At 43.9% G+C, this 21,895-nt stretch overlaps 1 protein-coding gene across 2 annotated transcripts; it reads right to left on the bottom strand.

Annotated features, from left to right (window-relative positions):
- Positions 1 to 615: 615 nt before the first annotated feature.
- Positions 616 to 21,280, bottom strand: LOC118316971 (monocarboxylate transporter 1-like). 2 transcript variants are annotated; one of them, XM_035645316.2, is made up of 5 exons: positions 21,021 to 21,280; positions 13,274 to 13,609; positions 4,540 to 4,683; positions 3,316 to 4,140; positions 616 to 3,224 (listed from the first exon to the last, which is right to left on the bottom strand). In XM_035645316.2, exons 2-5 carry the CDS (start codon positions 13,488 to 13,490, stop codon positions 2,944 to 2,946), a joined length of 1,467 nt encoding a protein of 488 aa, XP_035501209.2. In that variant the 5' UTR covers positions 13,491 to 13,609; positions 21,021 to 21,280; the 3' UTR covers positions 616 to 2,943. The 2 variants fall into 2 exon arrangements, with proteins under 2 accessions (XP_035501209.2, XP_047186655.1); XM_047330699.1 differs by lacking the exon at positions 21,021 to 21,280 and adding an exon at positions 16,699 to 17,094.
- Between the last annotated feature and the right edge of the window lie 615 nt (positions 21,281 to 21,895).

Here is a 21,895-nt window from a genome sequence, read left to right as displayed (position 1 = left end):
TGGGACCTGTCCATCATCCCAAACAGAAACCCGCTTCAGAAAGTCAAACATTAACATTAACAAGACAATGACTTACATTTTGTAAGCAATTGGTTTGAAAAGTAATACCCATATTTGGTCACAATATAGTTGCAAACTTTTAAAACAACAAAAAAAACAAAGGTAGCATAAAGTGTAGATGTACTGTACGACCTTTGCAACGCATCCATTTATATTCCCACTTTAACAGAAAACGTTATCTGCCTCCTTCTGACTTCGCCCACTCGGAAGTTTCCCCTCAGTGATGAGAGAAATGTCAGGGAATAAAATAAAAAAATAATTTTAAAAAGTGCTCATTACAAAAAAAATATAATTTTCATTTGATCTGGGTTGTCTTCGGATTATAAAGGATAAAAAGCTGGTCAGAATCTAAAAAAGAACAGAACATACATTTGTCTAGGGCAAAATCATCGTTGCAACTAACGATGATTTTCATAATCTTTAAATCTGTCGATTATTTTCTCGATTAATTGATTAGTTGTTTGGTCCATAAAATGTCGTAAAAATGTGAAACGTCAATTGTGTTTCCCAAAACAACTAGGATGATGTTTTGTTTTGTCCACACACCAACGATATTTAGTTTACTGTCACAGAGGAGCAAAGAAACCAGAAAATATTCAAATTTAAGAAGCTGAAATCAGAGAGTTTTGACATTTTTCCCCATAAAAACTACTTGAACTGATTAATTGATTATTATAATTGTTCTACATTTGTCTACATCTCAATATTTCCCGTCTTTGGCTCTCAGCCCCAAGCCCCAATGGTTCCCGCTGAAGATGTTGAATCTTTAAAGACAAGTTGAAAATGCATGTAGTCATTTCAACACAAACAGCAGAGTACCACCGTCTTACCGACCATATGTTCATCTAAACAGGAGTGAAAAGTGCATCTGCTGGGAATATTGTTCGCAGGATCGATTTGGTCTTTTCAGTTGTAAACAATAAAAATACAGAACATAAACTAACATTTTTTCTTCTTTCAACCGTTCACATTTTTGCCGCTTCCAGAAAAATTATCACTCTGCAGTAAAAAACAAAGTGAACTATTTCTAATTTGCTTTCGATTCCATTTTCATTGTTGGAAAAATAACACATTTTGCACCGAGCAATATATGTGTGCAAATAGTGAATTGTTTAAAACCTTCATTTATTTCCCCCCCCGCCCATAATTTTCAGGCTGATCCCTCCAGTCTGCACACAGACACTGTCCTCATACAAACGTCACCAATCGATGGAAAAAATGAATCTGTGAAAACTTTGTGGGTCTGATATGAAGCATGTTGTTGTGCAGCTTAGAGACGAACGTGCGGTTTCAGAATTTCCTACAAATAAAATGATGAAACCTGGCTTGAGTATGAACTGTCTGCTTACTGACACACACGCACGCACACGCATGCAGGCACACACACCCCAAAATTCATTAAAAAGATGACTTGCTGTCAGATTGTCATTTATACATTGAGCTAAAATAGATTATTTTTTATCACAAAGGTTGTTTTTTAAAATATAATTGTAAACTACAAATTGTTATCGTCATTTAAAAAAACAACACTACAGGGTGCTGTGAGTCCTACAATCCCCAAAAACATGTAAAATGATCATGTTTGTGGGATTCTGAGTGAGATTTTTTTTCTTTTTTTGCCACCACAGCTGGTCGGGACAAAGCACACATGTACGCACGCACGTGCGCACACGCACGCACACGCACACACGCACGCACGCAGGCACGCACGCACGCACACGCACACGCACACACACACACACACACACACACAGAGTATACTCATCTATGTGCCTGTTCTCCACAAACTAGCGTTCAGTGTCATTTAATACTGAGGTATCACCCTGGCAGTTACACAACAGATGAACCTGCAGGGGGCAGGAGCCAAACTGTTTGACTTGTCTTTCGTTGAAATGTGTCATCTGTAAAAACTGCGTGATCAGCTGCTCTGGTTGGAGGGTGTATGATACAACATTACAAACACACGCACACAAGCAACACCATTACCAGTCGGTTCAACACTGCAGGTAAGTAACATTGTAACCTTTTAATTTCAAACCACCCGCGCCCGTTCCTCCTTCCTCTGATTCCGTTCTGTGTTTTTCAACCTTTCTCAATCTCAACTGAAGGTTAAAAACATCACTGCTGTTCTCCCCACGTAATTGTGAACTTCTTGAATTCATTTTTTGTTCTCCTGCATGAAAAACTGAAAAACTCAATCACTCAACTTGTCTTGAGACCCAATTACCCAGTACCCGTCTCAAGACTGTCGGACTGTATATACGAATTACTGTACTTGTAATTATATGAACGTATCCTTTTAATTCATGTCCAGCCCCTGAGGAGAGAAGCAACGTGAGAGCGTGTGTGAGTGTGTGTGCAGATTTAGAGGGGAAATGTACAGTTTATACTGTAGACAAAAACAAATCTACTGTTGGACTGTCTGGGCCTCTGTTCAGTCGCGGCTGTGTGATTTAAGAAGAGACCCTGAGAGTGAAGTCCTCGTCAGTTCCCTGGGTGATTATCCCACAGTCCTTCTGTCCGTTGTGCGTCTGTCCGTTGTGCGTCTGTCTGGTGTGCGTCTGTCTGGTGTGTGTGCACGGCGTGCTCCTGGGAGGACTTGAGTTTAGCGAAGGCACGCCAAATACCACAACTCGAGGTATCAAACGCGGCGAGAGACGCTGCTTGACGAGAAGTCGGGCATCGGCGAAGCTCCGCGTCACGGCAGCAGGTTTCCTAATGATAAACCTTTTCTATGGCTTCAGGGTTGTGTGTAAGCATATTCTCACTCTATAAAGAGACAGTGTGTGGTTGTAAGTGCAACTACCGTGTGTGTGTTTCCGTGAAGTGTGCAAATGGCGTGTGTGTGTCCTTCACGAGTCTGTTTAAAAAAAAAAAAATCTTCTAAACTGTGTCCTCGTCCATCTTGGCGACTTCCTCCAGTTTGTCGGCGGCCTGCTCGCTCGCCTCCCCGTCGAATTTGGACGGAGAAGGAGGGGCCAGCATGGCGGTGAGCTCCTCCTTGGGCTCCTCCCGTTCTCTCCTCTCCTCCTCCTTCTTCTCTTTGTCCAGCAGGTGGTAGTTGATGCCCATGCCCACGAAGAGGATCACACTGGCGATTATGAGGATGATGCCACAGGTTATGTAGGTGTAGTCGTAGTGTTGGTAGTAGTTGTAGAAAGTACCTGGAGGTGGACAAGAGTTTTAAAGTTAACACGATGGTCTGGAATCAATATTTTAACCTCACTCACACCCAAGGCATGCTGGGAGTCTTACCTGTTAGCGGTGGGCCCAACAGCACCGGCCCACACTCCACTATTGTGACTAGACCCACGGCGGAGGAGAACCTCTGCGCTCCCACCAGGTCCATCAGCGTCTCGAACAGCACCGCACTCAGCCAGCCAAACGCGAAGCCAAAGAAGATGGCGTACACCACGAATCCAGTGTAGTCTACGGACAGCGGCGCCAGCACGTGGCAAATGCCGTTGTAGAGGACGGCGCCCGCGAAGAAGTACTGCACCCTCGGCCGGACCCACTTGGTGTTCGCCAGCAGGCCCATGGAGGGCCGGGCGAACATGTCGACGAATGCCAGCACCGACAGGAGGAAGGCCGCCTTCTCTTTGCTGATATCTTTGCTCTTGGCGTAGTTGGAGAGGAAGACGAGCGGCGCAAAGAGGCCGAAGAACATGACCACGTTCCCCAACAGGTAGAGCAGGAAGCCGCGGTGTTTGAACAGCGTCAGGTCGATGAAGGAGTTGATGGTCTGCAGGACCGTCTTCTTCTGCTGCGGTGGCGGCGGCGGCACCAAATCCACCGCCTTGGCCTCGGCCGCCTCCGAGTCGAGCTTGGCGGGTGGAGGTGTGGGTGCGAGGGGACGCATGAGGGAGCCAGCCACGCAGCAGTTGAGCAGAAGACCGCCCAAGATGAGGAAGCTGCCTCTCCAACCGAACTCATCGTAGAGCCAAGTGTTGAGAGGAGCCAGCGTGGAGAGGAACACGGGGCTGCCCGCCATGGCGATGCCATTTGCGATGGGCCGGCGCGTGTAAAAGTATTTACCGATCATAGTGAGGGCTGGATTCAAGTTGAAGGCCAGTCCCAAACCTGGAGAAGGAAGAGGAGGACGAGGAGGAGGAAGAGGAAGGGGACGAAGAAGTACATGTTAAGAGTTTAGAAATCAAAGAACAATAGATAAGCTGCTCTCAGACATGCACTGTAGTTGAGATAAATTCTTAAACTCTGCAGTTAAAGGACAGAGGAATACGCTGCACCTGAAAACATACCTGTGAGAGAGAAATGGGATTCATGTTGTTGCTGTGATGTTACATGTTTACATGAGAACAGGTTTCTAGAATGTCTTCTCCTCGGACTGACGGTAACAACATTGCTATTCTTGAAAAATTTTTATCGTCAAAAATTCCAGAATCATGTTTAAGAAAAATTACCTGAATAACTTGAAAATCAAAGTGATAATGTAGGATGGAATGTGGGTAAAAGACTGACCTCCCACTACTCCGATGAAGAAGTAGAGCTGCGTCACTGTGTTGCAGAAGGAGGCGGCGACCAGTCCCGACCCCGCCAGACAACCGCCGGCAATGATGATTGGTCGACTGCCATATTTGTTCACGAGGATGCTGCTGATTGGACCTGGAGAGAGTGAAGAGAGGGGAGAACTGATGAATCGGGTTCAGCGAGTAAGACCACAGCAGTGTTGTTGTGTTGAATCTTACATCGTACATGTGCAAAACAATTAATCGATAATCACAAAAAGGTCTTCAGTTTATCGACAATGAACAAAAATGATATGATTTTTTTTATATGCTGACAAATTCACATGTCTATGCAACTGTACTTATACACTTACTGCTGCAAATACAACGTTGTTACATTCGGTAACCATTCTAACTTTTCACCAGCAGATGGCACTTTTACAGTACTAATGAAAGCGGGACAATGACTGATTGTGTAACAGCGCTGGGTGCACGGAGGTTAACGAGAGAACGCAGGGAGGAAAGAGGGCAGGAGAGGTGAGGATATGTGGGTGAGGAGGAGGAGTAGGAGGGAGGCAGGCACGGCATGTTACTGACAACTGTGGCACACCAGGAGATAAGAGAACAAAGAGGAGAAGAGAAGATACAATAAGTCCAAAGCAGTGTTCTGCTGTTCAATATGAAATTAGTTAGTGATTAGTCAACTCGTATAAAATTAATCGGTAACTATTTAGGCACTTTCTTTATTTCTTAAAGCCAAAGTGTCAAATATTTGCTGGTTGCAGCTTTTGGCTTTGATAAATATTGATGGACAATAACTCACAGTTATAATACGTATTAAACTGAATAAAGGGTAAAAATAAAAAAGATCATTAAATATATATATATATATATATAATCAAACTAAATACATAGATGTGTTAATCTGCTGTCCCAGTATGTATACAAGTACACAAAATGAATACAGATTAGAAGAGAAAAAGGAGGAGGAGGAGAGAAGAGGGAGGAGAAGAGAAGAGAGATGACGAGGAGGAGAAGTGGCAGCAGGAGAAGAGGAGAAGGAGGAGGCAGAAGAGAGAGGAGGGAGAAGGAGGAGGAGGAGGGAGAAGAGAGAAGGAAGAGCAGCAGGAGGAGGGAGAAGAGAGAGGAGGGAGAAGGAGGAGGAGGGAGAGCAGCAGGAGGAAGGAGAAGGAGGAGGGAGAAAAGGAGGAGGAGGAGGAGGAGGAGGAAGGAGAAGAGAGGAGGAAGAGCAGCAGGAGAAGGGAGAAGAGAGAGGAGGGAGTGCAGCAGGAGGAAGGAGGAGAGAAGAGAAGAGGAGGAGGAGAAGTGGCAGCAGGAAAAGAGGCGGAGGGAGAATAGGAAGAGGTGGAGCAGCATGAGGAGGAGGCGAAAAGAAGAGAGGAGGAGGAGGAGGAGAGTCGGCAGCCACGTGTCTCAGTTTGCGTGCCAGCCTCAGTATGAATGAGCCTTCACATGGATCCACGGTCTCTGCAGGATGTGAATACAAAGTAACGTCCTCGACACAGAAGCTCAGTGGACAGCCACAGGACACAGAGAGATGATCATCATGTGTGTGGAGCTGAAACAAATGATCCAATAGTCGGTCGACAAAAATAAAATAAATAAAAAATCTGTTTTGATATTATTGTGTTTATATTATTGAATCACTGAATATATTCACCCAGGCTGTGTGTGTGTGTGTGTGTGTGTGTGTGTGTGTGTGTGTGTGTTTCTCAATAGCACATGGACAGATTTTTTTACCAAACATGGAATATTACTTTGGAGCATTTCTCCAGGACATTTGGGGCGGATCGGTCAAAGGTCAAACGTCAAGGTCAAGAAAAATATTACAAGATATCTCCTCAAATAGTAGATTAAACAATCTAAAGCTGATGCACTCTAAAACATCCGTCCCGCACTAAAAATATTTCAGAGAGCTGTTGGTTCAACCCAACAACAGTTTAAGAGTCTGTAGTTTATAATAATAATAATGTTATTATATAATAGTAGTGTAGTTCATGCTGTTGAACTGTATCGGATTATTGACAGGTGTTTCTTTTATTTATCTGAAAAATAAAACATTTAAAAAAAGTAATATGACTGATCTCAGAGGACAGATTCTTTCTCGTGTCACTACCAGGTTCCTCTCGACCAGCCTGGGCCCCCATCGCACACGATGCCCTTGAAACTTGGCAGCTGACCACACAGACCAGGGGCACGGACGCTCACTCACGAGTTTCCTCTGTCCGTCACCTTGTTTCTGTGTCGTCCGTCCCCGACTGCTGAGCTGCTGCCATTTAAGGTGGTGGCAAAGACAGAGGCTCTACTGCGACACACCGAACGAACACACGCACAGGAGCAGATTTCTCCTGAGCTCTTTCAGCAGCCTTACTCACTGTGAGCGACACTGAACCTGTACAAGGGCAGGAATGAAAAAAATGCATCAGCTCACGTAAACAAAAAAATCGTCAGGGGCAGTCTTTCGTGCTGCGCGGCAAAACACAAAGAGGGCAGTGAGATATTACATAAACAAATTATTCTGCCCTCCTCTCTCCTTCCTTCCATCATTTGATTTCTTTCTCTCTGTGAGCTGACTGAGCGGAGGAGAGACCTGTCGTCGTTTTACACAACAGAAGAGGTACAGCAGAAACAGCTGATTGGATTTGATCCTATAGGAGGAGGATGCATCACATCTCTCCACCAGTCACATGACGTTGCAGAACCAGCGTCCTCCACCTGGACCGGGCCTCGGATACTTGAGTCAAAGCTGAAAAATAGAAGAGCACTAATAAAGTCTTCTAAACACCTGAAACGCTCGACTTTAAGATCGATGAGCTGGAAATAAATCGCTGGAGTAGTTGACCGATCAGGCGTTCAGGTAGTTTTCGCGTTACCCTTCTGAAAAATATCCAAACTGATGAGTGAAAATGTAACCTCCATAACTAGTGAGCTTTGGATTTGCAAGTAGTTGGATCTGTTAAACTTCGGACAGAGCCAGGCTAGCTGTCGCCTCTTGTTTTCATTCTTTATGCTGAGCTCACGTGTCCTGGCTCCAGTCCCTTTAAGAAATTTACAATACTCGGTTTCTTGTTGTGAGAAATGTGTGCTGCTGAGAGAGAGAGGGGAAGCAGGGGCACAAAACACCCAGAAATCTTTTATGTTATTATGAGAAGTGTAAAAAAAAAAAGTTCAGATCATTATGAAACAGTGGGGACAAATAAGACGGCGATGGTTGACAAAGTCTAGATAATTAATGGGAAAGGCCTGTTGTTCTGTTTTGTTCTGTTATGTAAAACTGAACCCCTTGTTAGAAACAAATGTTTTCACTGTTTGTTATTTTGTGTCCATTCTCAATAGAACATTTTATTCTAGTCCGTTAACGAGCGTCAGTTGTCTGCGAGAAAAACAAATTCAAAATGAGCATTCCTCGTATAATTCAATTATCTCTTTTATATTAGACATCATACAAATAGGCTTTGAATGTGAGAACAGCTGTCTTGGATTGGATAGGACTGGACAGGTCCACAATACAATTGCGTCTGTACTGTATCTACAATGTGAAAACGGGGAATAATCTGATGCAACTGTGATTATTTAATTTATTTTAAAATGACATAAATTCTAATTCTCCCTCACTACGCCGCACTTCATATCAATATCGTACAACCCCAAATACTTATTGGATTAAAGCAAATTGGTGTGCACACACACACGCGCACACACTCACACACACACACACACACAGACACTTTCTCCAGACACAGACTCTTTTCTCTCCCACACTCGAGTGGAACAGAGAAATGTAAAAGATCACAGGAGAGGTCGCGACATCGACGCTCCCACTCGGCGAGGCACTGACCACTTGCTGCGACACGCAAACAACAAAAATAAGTAACATGTTTGTGTTTGTAATTCCAGATTAGGATTAGGGCAAATTAGGAGCAAGTGACTGGCCAATTCAGTTTTATAATCCTCTTGATGAGATTTTCCAGGGCTGCTGAACATCTGCCGGATCTCGACCAGTTTTTTTTTTTTTTTTTTACTCCAGCTCACAGTAACGAGACTTTCCTCAGGAAAAGACACAACGCAGGGTTTGTACCATGTCACTAGTCCATGATTGTTGGTTTCTGTATCTACATTTTTCCTTTTTTGAGGAACACATGCAGAACAAGAATCTGGGGGAGTTGAGTTAGAAACAAATGATCTCACCAGTCCCCCTCATCTCTCAAGGCTACATGAGCAGCAACTCGCGTGAAAAGAGAATGAGGAAAAACAGTTGGCGGTTGAGTTGCATTGTGGGTAATGTAAATGCCAGGTTTTGACCATAAAAAAAGAAGAATGTGTGTCATAAAAAAAGATGATATCTCTGCTTCTGCTGCATAAATTTTGGTATGAATGAATAAACCTGTCCATTGAGAGTCTGATCATTTTCAGAGTGTATGTTGTGAAGTTAGTGGAGGAAGAAAGTCTCATACCTCACTGATGCTTCGTGGGTCGAAAGTACAAAGATATAGGACTGTTTACTTTCTTATATTAGTACATGTAACTCACATGACACTGCCCCCTTGTGGCACATACACCTCACCCCCCCTTTTTTAACCTCCATCAAGGAGGCTTTGTGATTCAGTTTGGACAAAGTCTGGCCTTTTTTTCCTGAACGTTTCCGGAGGGGCTGTGTGAACTTTAACAGCCACCTCCTCCACCGCCTGAACTATCGCTCTCGTTTTGATCTACATCAGAGTTATCACGCCAACATTTCACATTTCCTCTTCTTCTTCTTCTTCCTTTGCCAGGCTCACACTATTAGTCAGCCGTCACAGACGTCACCCCACCACAATCAATGACTATGTGTTTGAGTTTTTTGTTTTTTTTAACCTCAGTGTGTGTGTACGTGCGCCGCCTCATGTGTAACCAGAAGATCATGTGGTAATTTATGTTGAGGTTTGGCCAATACGTCGTACAACTTAACAAATGAAACTACATCTGGCTGCTGTTACGCAACTTCTCACTCCTCCCCTCTGCTCCTCCCTCGGCAGTTCCCTCTCCTGAATGCCTAAACCGACTGAGCGCGAGTGCAGGTTGGCACGCAGCTCTGACGGGGATGAATGAGTAAGTGGAAGGAACGGACTCCCATTTTTAGACACGCAGACTTGAGCTGAGGACACGGACAAACAGAGAGAGAGAGAGAGAGACCGGGAAGGAGATGATGGTGTGTAACCAGTTGGGTTTGCTGGTTAAATACACTGGAGCAGAGAGACAGAGACAGAGAGAGGGCTCAGAAGACTGAGTAAAGAACGTTCTTTGTGTCCTGAGACAGACTGAGAGAAACCTGACCTGAAACCCGACCTGACCCCAAACTGCATCATTCTTGAATCCTGCCTTAACATGCAAATGGAAAAGGCCACAGTTGCAGCAGGGCAAAGTAGAAGGAGTCACTATGTGAAAGAAGTGTTTGTTTCTCAAATGATGAAATTGAAAGCGCAGGCATTGGTTGAGTAAAAGCAGACCCCCCCACCCCCCTCAACCCCTGAACTGAACAAATTTCAAAATTTATCGCAATGATGGTTCCTCAATGTCGCTGACTGACTTGCAGCACAGCGCCACCTGCAGGGAAACATTTATGGTTTTTCGTGAAATGTTTACACAACTAGAATGACACTAAAAAGAGAGCATACATCTACCAAGGGCCAGATTAAATTAAACCACATTTAATTCAGCTCTCTCCAGATTTTTATTTGGAGCCGCACCAAATTGCTCACACTCACAGACATCAGCCCCCTAAATATGTCAGATTTTTTTTTCAACAACAATATCCACAAATCCCTGGGGAATCTGTGAAAATGTCAAATTTAAAAAAAGCTTGATTTATCATTTAGCCCAGAAAGCATAATAAATAGACTTCTGCAACATATTTATTAGTTCAGTCATCTCTCTCTTTTAAATGTATTTTTACACCACACTAATGTACCTTGGATCTAAATTAATCCGTCTACACAGACGTCAGCTTGGCTGTGCATACTTAGATTATATTAAACACCAAACCCCCAAAAATATATACATTTTTTGCCAAGTGGTACCAACACTATATTTTTCTTTTGATCGTAACTTGTACTTTATTTCCCTTGAATTTAGGTTTTTGCACTTAACTGTGCAATAAAAATACGTTTTGTCATTAATTCAATGTGCATTTTCCACAGTTTTTTTTCTTTGGTCAGATTACGGTAGAATAAATAACGTCCTTGTTTTCATATCTCATCTGCAGCAACTCCAAAGTATCCGTTCCTCACATTGTCTCCTGCTCTGTCTTTGGCAGTAAGTGTTATTTAATCTGTGAGAACGCGCTGCATGAACGGGAGGGAGGAAGGACTGACTGTGCACCCGGGGAATAGAGAGAGAGAGAGAGAGTGTGTTTAACGAGGGAGGAGGGGGAAGAAAGGCCTTCGTTTGTTTTTGGTTTGCTTCAGTGAAGGGTGCAAAAAGCCGTGATGGAGATAAGAGCCTCACAAGAAACCCAGGAGTCACGCTCAAGCCCAGACACAAGAAACAGTCTTAAAATAGTCAAAGTTACAAGACGTAAATATCAACAAAAACACTCGTCGAGCAAGCAATTTGATTTTCTGAGAAACACAAAGACTTTTCCAGTTCTTTTACACAACGCTACAACCAGGCTACAGTCCACATGAGCAGCAGTTTGAGGAATAGCAGATTTAAGAAACTCGGTCTGTGGGGTGTTAAAATCCATTATTTTGTGATTTATAAAACCCACAATTCTGCCTCAAAGTTTCCCTCCTGCTTTTATTATCATCCCTCAACAAGCCCTATGGCCCCCGATGTTGTCTTAGCGTCACAATCGCTTCATACATCACATGGCCGTGAGTCCAGAAGTCCCATGACACCGTGTCCGTTGACTGGCCGGCTCCTCATGGCATGTTTAATATATGTTCGACAGACTGGGACTATTCAATTATCAGTTATTATGAGCGTTTCTTGTGATGTCCAGCTATTGTGAGATTTTGAGAAACACACTACTTAGACATTTTGACTGTTTGCGTTGAAGTTTTCAGGGTCGGGAGCATGAAAACTGCTCTTCACCCTCGTGCAACTTGGCAGAGCTCGAGCATTTCTGCAGAGGAGCGAGGGAAAAGTCCAACGTCCGTCTGTCATGCTACTTACAACTGAAATCAAATAACTGCTGGAGTCACTAGTTTCAGCTTCTCAAATCTCACTAGTTTCAGCTTCTCAAATCAGAGCATTCGCTGCTTTATGTCGTCTTATATGATGAAATATTTCTGGGTTCTTCTGTGTGAACAAGCGATTTCATGAATCAAACAGGATGTAAAAGATCTGCTGATAACGCCTTGGTGCCAGATACCAAAGAGTCCTTTCAGAATGATTACACACACTCACTGCTTTTGCATTTTACACTGGCACGTTAACGTGCATCTACTAACTTGTTTGCCAGTGGCTGTGCGTACACACTGTCCAGCATAGCACAGTTTATCTCTCACTAAAAAGGTCCACTCACTATGAGCCATGCTCAGTCCTTAAAGCTCCTTCTGCAAAAACATTTCTCAGAGTTCAGTATTATGACGAGATATTCTGCACAAATATAAATGATAAAGCACAAACAGTCTCGGGAGTGAGACTAGGCCTGTCATGATAAGTACGTTATTGACTTATCGTACAATAAATGAACATGAACTTAATCATTTTTATCGACCTCAATAACAGCCATTGTGTCTACATGCATGTTTGTTTACATAAGAGTGTCAACAACATTCCAGCAAAGTCTCGAAGCTTCTGTCCTCTCATTTGTTCTCGTCGTGTGATTAATCAATGACTGGTTTGGTCTATAAAATGTCAGAAAATATGATTTCTTAGTATTTTTCTAAAGGCACAATGTATTCAAGCTGCGTATTTTGTCTGAGGCCTGAACGCAAGTGTAAACTTGCCTGCTGCACACGCAACCAGCAGGCTCACATGATTCTGTATCAAAAAAAATGGTCTTAAAATAACGATAATATTGTTTATCGCAATTATTTCTGGGACAATATATCGTGCCACAAAAAGCAGTTATCGTGAGTGAGACACTGGAGGACATGTCCTATGTCTAAGCAAACAACAACAACAACAACAACCCCAACACGCTGGTAAGTTGACACTTTGAATCCCTCAATCTGGGTTCAAGTAACTTCTATAAATAAAACACTTGAACTAACCCAATTAGTCTCCACTAAAGCACATTAATCAGAGTGTCCCTTGTCGAATTCCCAGAGAAATACACTGTACATGAAACAATGAAAACCTTCACCACAGTGTCAGTGACCTACTGGCTGACGAGCCAACGCTCGGGAAAATTCCGGAATTCTATTAAACAGCCCGTTTGACGTTATGTTTTCTTCTAACATCATTAGTATCCTAGAATGAACATCGGTACCTTCTCATCAGTAATTTCTTTTACGAGCCGTAACAGAACCGTAACCACAAACTCCAGTCGTTAGTGAATTCAGAGCTGATGATCGCCACCTACTGCCATCACAGGGGCCACAGATGGCAACTCTGAAGTGCCGACACCATTGAGAGCATTTTGAAAACATGTGCCTGCTGTGTAAAATATGAAATAAATTCTTTCCTTCTACACAACAGAAAAATAAAAAGATGTTGGTGCTTTTCTCCACAAGTGTTTTCTGAAATACTACACAAACAATTGACTCAAGTACACACACACACACACACGCGCCGCTCACCTCCAGCATACATGACCGCTAGCATGATGGAGGAGATCCAGGACACCTGACTGGGCGTGGCGTCAAAGATGACCTCTATCTCCTTGAAGAACACCGTGATGGACTTGGGGAAGGCGTAGGAGAAGCCGATGGAGATGAAGGCCCCCACCACCACTGCCCAGCCCCAGCCACCTTCCGGAGGGGTGTACCCAACGGGACCGCCCACCGCTGGGGGCATGTCTGCTCACGAGGAAGACGAGGATGAGGAAGAAGAAGAAGGAGTCAAGTGGAGGACAGCTGAGCTTCAGAGGATTAGAGAGGGCCAAACCAGCTGAACTCGGATCAGGACTCAAAAACCTGTGTGGGAGGAGGGGAGGGGGGGGACAGAGCAGAGAGCTGGTTAGTATCAACACAACGAAAAAGATAAACACATACTATCCTGCTTCTTGGCATTTTATCCGGCTGTAAAATGAAATATGTAGGAAATGAGGGACGTGTGAGGAGTGAGGGGAGTACAGGAGTCGAGAGGTGAAGAAGGCACGGAAAAATATGCAAGAACGAAGCTAAACAGTGATGTTTGTGAACGTTTCATAAATCACAACGCCGAGTCCTGTCGTATTGAAAAAGAGCATCTGCTCCAGGCCGCGTGCCAACACGCCAGCAGAGAGTCAACGAGTTGATATATTTATCACACAGACCGAAACACAAAGATTAGATTAGTGTGAGACGCTGTTTATTTTTTGAGGTCGTTGAAGAAAACCAAACCCACTGTGGCATCTGAGGTTTTGACTTGTCCCGTGGCCTGAAGCTGGTTCTGTTCTCACCGTGGTAAATCACCATGGTAACTCATGCTGCTCCGGAGCAGGTTAACTTTGAGAAATAAAATAAAAGCCAATCAAACTATTGACCAATCAGATCACTGGAAAACCAGCGTCATCATTCTACAGGACCCTGACTGGGACAGAAGAGTTTAGAGTAACGTGACAAATAATAAAGCGCAGCAGATATTGAGCTCAACAATTCCGATTCATTCACTCCATTGACATTTCATAAAATTCTTATACAAAAAGTTTTAAGCCTGGATTCAAGCCATTAAACCACGAAATTAATAAGTTACCATAAAACATTTTAATTCAGAGCAAAAAAAATTAAACTGGAAAACATGGAAAAAAAACAAAAGGCTCATAACCCGATGTATGAAAATCCAGAGTTGACTGAGACAGTTGATAATAATACAGGTTGTCCAGGATGGTCAATTAGAGGTTACGTCGAAGCAGATAACGAAAACATATCCTGGGTATGTTGAACTCGTTTCGTAGTACAGGCCCCTGGGAGACAAACACTGAGGAAGGCTCAGTTTAACTCAAGTTTCCCAGTATGAATACAACCACCACGTACAATACTCAAAGCCTGAAACTGAGGAGTTGGTGTAAATCTTTGTTTTCCCTAATGTGACATCATGTCTAAATATCTTCTGTGGAAAAGGCCTGTGGTCACGCGATTCTTCCCTGAATGCATCCTTCTAAATGTCCTCTTTCCCATTTAGGACACACATGACCAAGTTATTTATAGTCAGCAGCTCTCTGACATCAACGCTGCTACTGTTTGGGCCATTTGCAACAGATTCACATTAAAACTGTATAGTTGTACTACGGAGAGAGAAGATGAAGAAAAAAATGAAGAAGTCCAAGGTGAAATGTAGTAGGAAATAAAATAGGAATATAAACAGAAATCCAAAAATATAAATGATATATAGATAATCATACAGACTATTTATATGCATGGAAAATATGGTAAATTTTAGCGCTCACATTCATTCACACAGAACACAATTAAACCAGAAAACCCCAAGACTCTGGACAGGGTAACTCAAAGTGAGCAGACGGCAACAACAGGCAGGCATTAGTAAGTTGAATTACACTGGTATATCATTACAATTTTCAGGAAGTGAAAAATCTATTTCATGTTCCATGGAATCCAGGTCACAAACCTCTGACTGTGGACCAACAAATGCAAAATTGTGGGGCAGTGAGTACAACCAAGGAAGGAATGACGTCACAAAACAAACTGTAGGCACACCCAGAAATGTGCACGAGCATTCACCTAGTTTCAGTTCCTACTTACTCGTCTCTTCCGATGGTGTCGGATACCGCACACGCTGGCTGACACGCAGCACATCGACAAAGCCCAAACATATAAACCAAATATTCTTACTAACTTAAATGTACTTTATTTTTTGATTAGTTGCTTAATCAATGATTCAATCAAAAGAAAAATAATCAACAACTTTTTTTTTCTTTTAGATTGTGATCATTCTTTATCATCTGTGAACTACATATCTTTGGAAATTGCGAGAGTTGGACCGACAAAACAAGATTAATCCAGAAAATAATCTGCAGATGAATCAATAATGGGAATAATTGTTTGTGGCAAACATAAAATAAAGGAGGTTTGGTCACATTGAACTAAATAGTGAATCTTCACCAAAATGCTGTTTAGTTAGTGTTTAATCAATCATAAATCTGTATATTAAAAAAAGATTGCAGATGAGCTTTTTTTTCCTCTCCCATACTGATGCAACTTCACCGGTGCTGTCGTGGTCTGATCAGGCATGCTCTTTTTATGCCACACAAGGAAATGGGGCAAACACACACAAACACACCCACACAGGCGTTTAACTCACTTGTGTGTAATACTTTCATTGGCCATTTGTACGTCCTGTTGCACCAGAATTACGTTGTGAAGTTGTGAAACTGGAATTGTGTGTGAATTGTAGTAACTAGCCAGCTAACTCCTACTGTGTTCAGGTAGTAAAAGTGACAGTTAGCTAGCTAGCTTTAGCAGCTGTGTCAATCTCAGCAAAGTAGCTGCTAGCTAGCTGTCGTAGTAGGAGTTTGCTAATAGCGAGCTCACCTTTCTTTTGAAAGAAAAGTTGTTTTTTCCCTTGGTTTGTTTTTTCCTCTCTTTCTTATCTCTCTTTTCTCGTCTGGGACCCAGACTTTACTTCTTCATGGGAAGACATTGTATAAGTCAACGGTCAGTAGATTAGCTGACTGAATCGTGATAGGCCAACTAAACCATTTTGCGCCTTTTGTCAGGGTTTAGCGGGCCCTCAGAGAACCTCCACATTTTTTGAAATACTTCATGAGACAACACTAATTACTTCGAAAACACTAATTACAAACTCCTTTTAATTCCAGGCTTTTAAGGGCCAAAAGGCCTGGATTGTCTGCCCCCCCCACCCCGGTGCTACGCCCGTGATTGTAGCTCTCAGCCCATTTGTCTTATTTGATCTGCACCTCTGGACCAGGAGCTGTCGGTGAACTTTGGAACAGGTCATTCAAGCACACAAGCTGATACAGACCAACCAGCACTCACAGGGTGAAGAAGGTAGTCCACGGCCAATCAGATTTTAGATGCATTCACAGGACGAGTATGTACTCTACCTGTCGAGCTTAGGTTTCCTCCACATGCTGAAGTAGTGAGCTAGAGGCCGGAGGAAGATTAGATTCTGATGAAGCATGACGGCGAACACAGGCAGCTCTGTTCTGCTTGTTTATTAGATTTGGAGAAGTTTCCAATCCAGCGACTTCAGCCAAACTTGTTAATCCTCCAACACACTGCTTATTATGTGTGTGTTTACTCTAAAAGCCTTTGTTTCTACATTCAACACCCAAAGCATAAATCTGTCATCCTTGTTTGTCCATGTACATGGTCTGAGCAGCCAAACAGGGTTACTCCCATGTATCCCCATGTCTCGGACGTGCAGCTTTAACGAAGCAGGATTTATGATTATCGAGGTAACCACAGGTTTAACTCCGGGTTTTCTGGCCGACAAAGCTGGTTCTCATCTTAAATCACCATGGTAACTTATGCTGAACAGCTAGTTTGAGATAAGAGATCAAAGACAGTCACCGGCCCAACTACTGACCAATCAGATCACTCATTCAAAACCAGAATCCTCATTCCACAGGACCCTGACTGGAACAGAAGAGTAAAGTGACAAATAATAGAGCGCAGCATATATTGAGCTCAACAGCGACCATTGAAGTTTCATAAAATACTCATAGAAAGAGTTTGGCCTCCTTGGTACTACACATGAGTTAGGAAACTTCTCTGCCAGACACAGAGACAACCAACGTCAGCCGGACCAGTACAGATGGAAAAGAGACGAAGGAGGAATGTGACATGCTGCTTGGAGAAGGATCTTAACGGGAAGCAGGCTTCACCAGAGGGAATGGATTCATGTTGCCATGTCCCCCGACGTCCCAGTGTGTGTGTGTGCCAGTAAAGCAGGACAACTCCCGAAGGACTCATCAATGAGGCCATTCATTCTGCAGTAACAGACGCCCCCCTTTACCAAAGCATATGGAGGAGCAGGAGTTACCTGAGATCCCGTCAACAACAACTACAATAGTCTCACCAGCTGAAACATGACAAGATTTTACCAGACAAAAATTTGAATGTCACCAAGTTTGTACTGTTTTCTTCTGGAGTTTATACTTCCTTTTTCCTGGGTTGACTGACTGACTGATGCAACCGTTCGAGGGGTTCAACTCCGGGGGAAACAAAGAGTCTGTCTGTCTTTCCCGAAATTTTCCAAATAGTGAAAGACAGGATACCGAGGTCACTCGTCGAAAACGTGTGACGACAGGGAAGGGAAGGAAGCAAGAGGGGGTCGAGTACTCTTCAATGAGTCAGCGTAATTTCACTGAGTCATCATGAAATATCTTTAGCCCCAGACACGGAACTCCTGATACAAACCAGGAAATAAAAGACACGAAGAACGAGAGGAGAACCAACTGCCCATTTATTTCGAACGGTTCCTCGGCTTCTGTGAGTTTATTACCACACATTACAATTGAAGTCCCATTACGGAGCATTATGTATTATCTCTCTGGAGCTGAAGGGCTGTGTAATTCTTACCAGCTTAACACTAATGACCACTTAAACCTCACCGACATGAACTAATATTGATGTTACGCCACGGAGTTTATCCTCCTCTGCCACACTCTCGTAATCCAGGGTGCACTCTAAATGTCAGCACACACCCTCGTATCTTTGTTTGATCAGACGTGTGCAATTGTGCGGGGCCTGTGCTTCTGCATGTGCAAACACACACACACACGCGCGGGCGCAGCCACACATGAAGCAACTCGCTCAGGTCTAATAAGCAGTTTTGCTCGTGACCATGTGAGGAACCACAACGCCTGTGTAGGTGAGTCTGCACAAAAAATCGAGAATGGAAATATGACTGAAGAGAAACGGTAACTGTTTGCAGGTTCGCCCGTCACACTATTCAACTTCATTTTCCAGATTTTGACAAGGAAATTAACTGATGAGGCAAAAACTATTGTAATAATTGATTGGATTACGTTCTCATTGAATGTAAAATGCCAGAAAGCAGAGATAACCGCCCGTCAACATTTTCCCAATCAATCACAATCAGATTATTGTAGTAGGTTTTGACATAGGAGGAATTTGCTTTGATAGAAACAAATTCAAAAGCAAGTACAAGGAGAAAGATGAAGATGTATTTGTGACAAGCTGGAAACCTTCTGCCCATCAACATCTTGAATTGTTCAATCTCTAGTGAAACCACTATAGACAACATCGTTCAAAGACAAATCTATCTAGGGGACACTCTGCCAGGTTAAAAAAAAAAAGTAGGCTGTTTTGTTTCCTGTTCCCCTGTAAAAAAAATGTCAATGTGGCGGTTTAGCTTGGGGATTCAGATGTGTGTGAACGGGGCCTGGAGACGCTCGGCCCACATCTGGTTCTACTTGTTGCATTCCCTCTTAATAAGTAACACACACACACACAGAGTTAAAAAAATAAAACAGAACGGCAACAGACACAGTTGACGTGTCTCCTCTCTTTCTCTAAACCTCAGCCTCAACCAATATTCCCAGTTTGTTTGTTTGTTTGTTTGTTTGGCGACGTTTTCCCTACAAACTGCCGCTTTCACGCGTTCACTGACTCGCCCAGAAATGTCCACGTGATGCGATTCTGAAGTCAGAGAATTAATGACCCCTCTGCTCATGAATTCTAAACAAGCAGAGTTCACACAACCCGCCCACGTTCGCTCTGTGGATTAATGCCAAATAGTATAGTAGGCAAGGAGAGGAACAAGTCGGCAGTGTTGGTGGAGCTCTTTTGAAGGGCGCAGCAAGCATTTGAACTTTTTCCTGGCATGTGCTCGTCAGTGAAAAGTCATAAAGATTAGGTTATAAAATGAAAGATTGCACAATGAGGTACTGGTGAGAGCAGCAGCCATGACTCCCAGAGCTAATGCAGAATATGAAAGAGCGAGGAAACAACAACTGGATTGGTGAGTTTTGGAGCAGCAGTGGTAACCTGATGAGCCAATTTCCTGAGTGCTGAAATACGTAGTTAGAATGGGACCATTTTAAAACAATACATGACGCGAGGCACTGAATTAATTGGATCGTAAAAGGTCTGAAAACAGCTGCTTTACTGCGAGTCCTCCGGAGGGGTCAGAGTTCAGAGGACTGACGCTGGTGCTACATTCACGCTCAAAAGAAAAGCTCAACATGACACCGGGTCCTGTACTTTTCTACGGGGCATCCTGCCGCCCGCAAACTGCTCCGGGACAATGGAGGGGAGAGAGAGCATGCGAGGAGGCAGCGCACGTGGCTGCCGTGTGATCTTTCCATTCCAGCGCCGGCCCCTCAAAGTGCCAGCATGTGGAACTCATTCAGCTCAGTGCAGAATAGATAACACGTTAGACCACGGTCAAATGCACAGCTGCACCGACTGGACATCACAGCTACTGTACGGATCAAGAGATCACCTCTCTCTCTCTCTCTCTCTCTCTCTCTCTCTCTCTCTCTCTCTCTCTCTCCTCCCTCCCTCCTGCGTGACCTGGAGCCGTGGATGGACTGCTGAGTGGCCAAGATGGGGCCCAGAAGAGTCAGGAGGTCGGGGTGGGGGGGGGGGGGCAGATATGAAGAGATGCTGCAAAGACGAGCAGAGAGATGCAAGATGACCACATAGAGACATAAAACGTCTATCAGGAAATGAAAAATAACGGCAAAAACATGCAAGATGACCACAGGGAACTACAAAAAAAAATGCCTACGAAGACAATAAGGACTCTAAAGAGACAGGGACGACAACTATACGAACAATGCAAGATGACTACGAAGTGGCACAAAGTGACTACACACAAGGCCCAGAGCGACTGCAAGAGGATGCAGAGAGGCACAAACCTACGCCAAAGATACACGAAATGACTTGAGAAACGGACCGTGAGGGGACAGAATGGCCACAGAGGGATGCGGAATGAACCACGACGAGACAGAAAATGACCAGAAAGGGACAGAATGACTGGACATGACTGGATGTGTGACGGCTACAAAGAGCACACAATGACAACAATCAGCACGGTGGACAATAACAACAAGAGGAGATGACAACCGGGGGGGGGGGGGGGCAGGGGCCAGGGGCCCGTCGTGGCAGCACCCGGTGCCCGCAGCGACGCGCTGTCACCGGGCTGCTCGGATCCGTGGAGCACGCGCCGCCCGGATGATGATGTACAGACAACCGTCAACAGTCCGGGCCACGCGTGAAGCGAAATAACGGAAGCGAGCTAATGTACAACTTCAGCTCCACAACATCCAGCACGAGCCGAGATGCGACAGAACAAACAAAAAAAGAAAAAAAAAGAGCGCTTTCATTCAGCTCGAGCGTCTTTGTGTCGACACACGACGCCGGGACGCTCCGTCCGTTCAACTCGTTCTCTCACCTCGGTTAACTGGGCGGGTTCGGTTCGATTCGGATCGGTTCGGCCTTTTCCGGTGAGAGGGTTCGGGTCGGCACCGGGGTGTCCTCGGTCGTGGCGACGGCTCCAGCAGCAGCGGCGGCACAGAAGAGGCGCACGCACCGGACAGCTCCTGGATGTGAGGATGTGTCTGCCTCTCTGCCTCTCTGCCTGCCCGCCTGACGCGCATGCGCGGTAGGACACACCCGCCGCGCTCGAGCGACGAGAGGCGCGCGCGCCGCTGAAGTTCACTACACGGCAAATCAGTTTCATTTCCATAACTATGTTTATCATTGTCATGACTTATTAATGAGAGAGCAATACTCATGAGTTTGTGCCGCATTATCCAATAAGAATCCCCCAGTATCTCCTTATTATGAGTTTCAATTCAATCAATTATTTCTTTCTGAGCATAACAATAAAATGCATTACAATACATGCAACAACCATGCAATAAATCTGTGCTATTAACATTGTATATAGAGCTGCAACAGTTAATCAATTAGTAATCAACTACTAAATTGTGACTATCAAGCAATCGGTAAAGTAGTTTTTATGAAAAAAATGTCAAAATTCTATGATTTCAGCTTCTTAAATGTGAATATGTTCTGGTTTCTTAGCTCCTCTATGACAGTAAACTAAATATCATTGGTGTGTGGACAAAACAAAACAACCTGCAGTTTGGGAAACACGATCAACATTTTTCACCATTTTATGACCAAACAACTGATCGATTAAATCAATAAAAAATAATCGACAGATTCATTGATAATGAAAAAAATCGTCAGTTGCAGCCCTAATTTTATCTACATCTACATCTGGATTGATAGCAAGAGAAACACTGAGGAGGAACAAGACTG

This window comes from Scophthalmus maximus, chromosome 3 (assembly GCF_022379125.1).
Source record: "Scophthalmus maximus strain ysfricsl-2021 chromosome 3, ASM2237912v1, whole genome shotgun sequence".
Taxonomy (NCBI): Eukaryota; Metazoa; Chordata; class Actinopteri; order Pleuronectiformes; family Scophthalmidae; genus Scophthalmus; species Scophthalmus maximus.
This window is presented reverse-complemented; position numbering and strand designations above follow the sequence as displayed.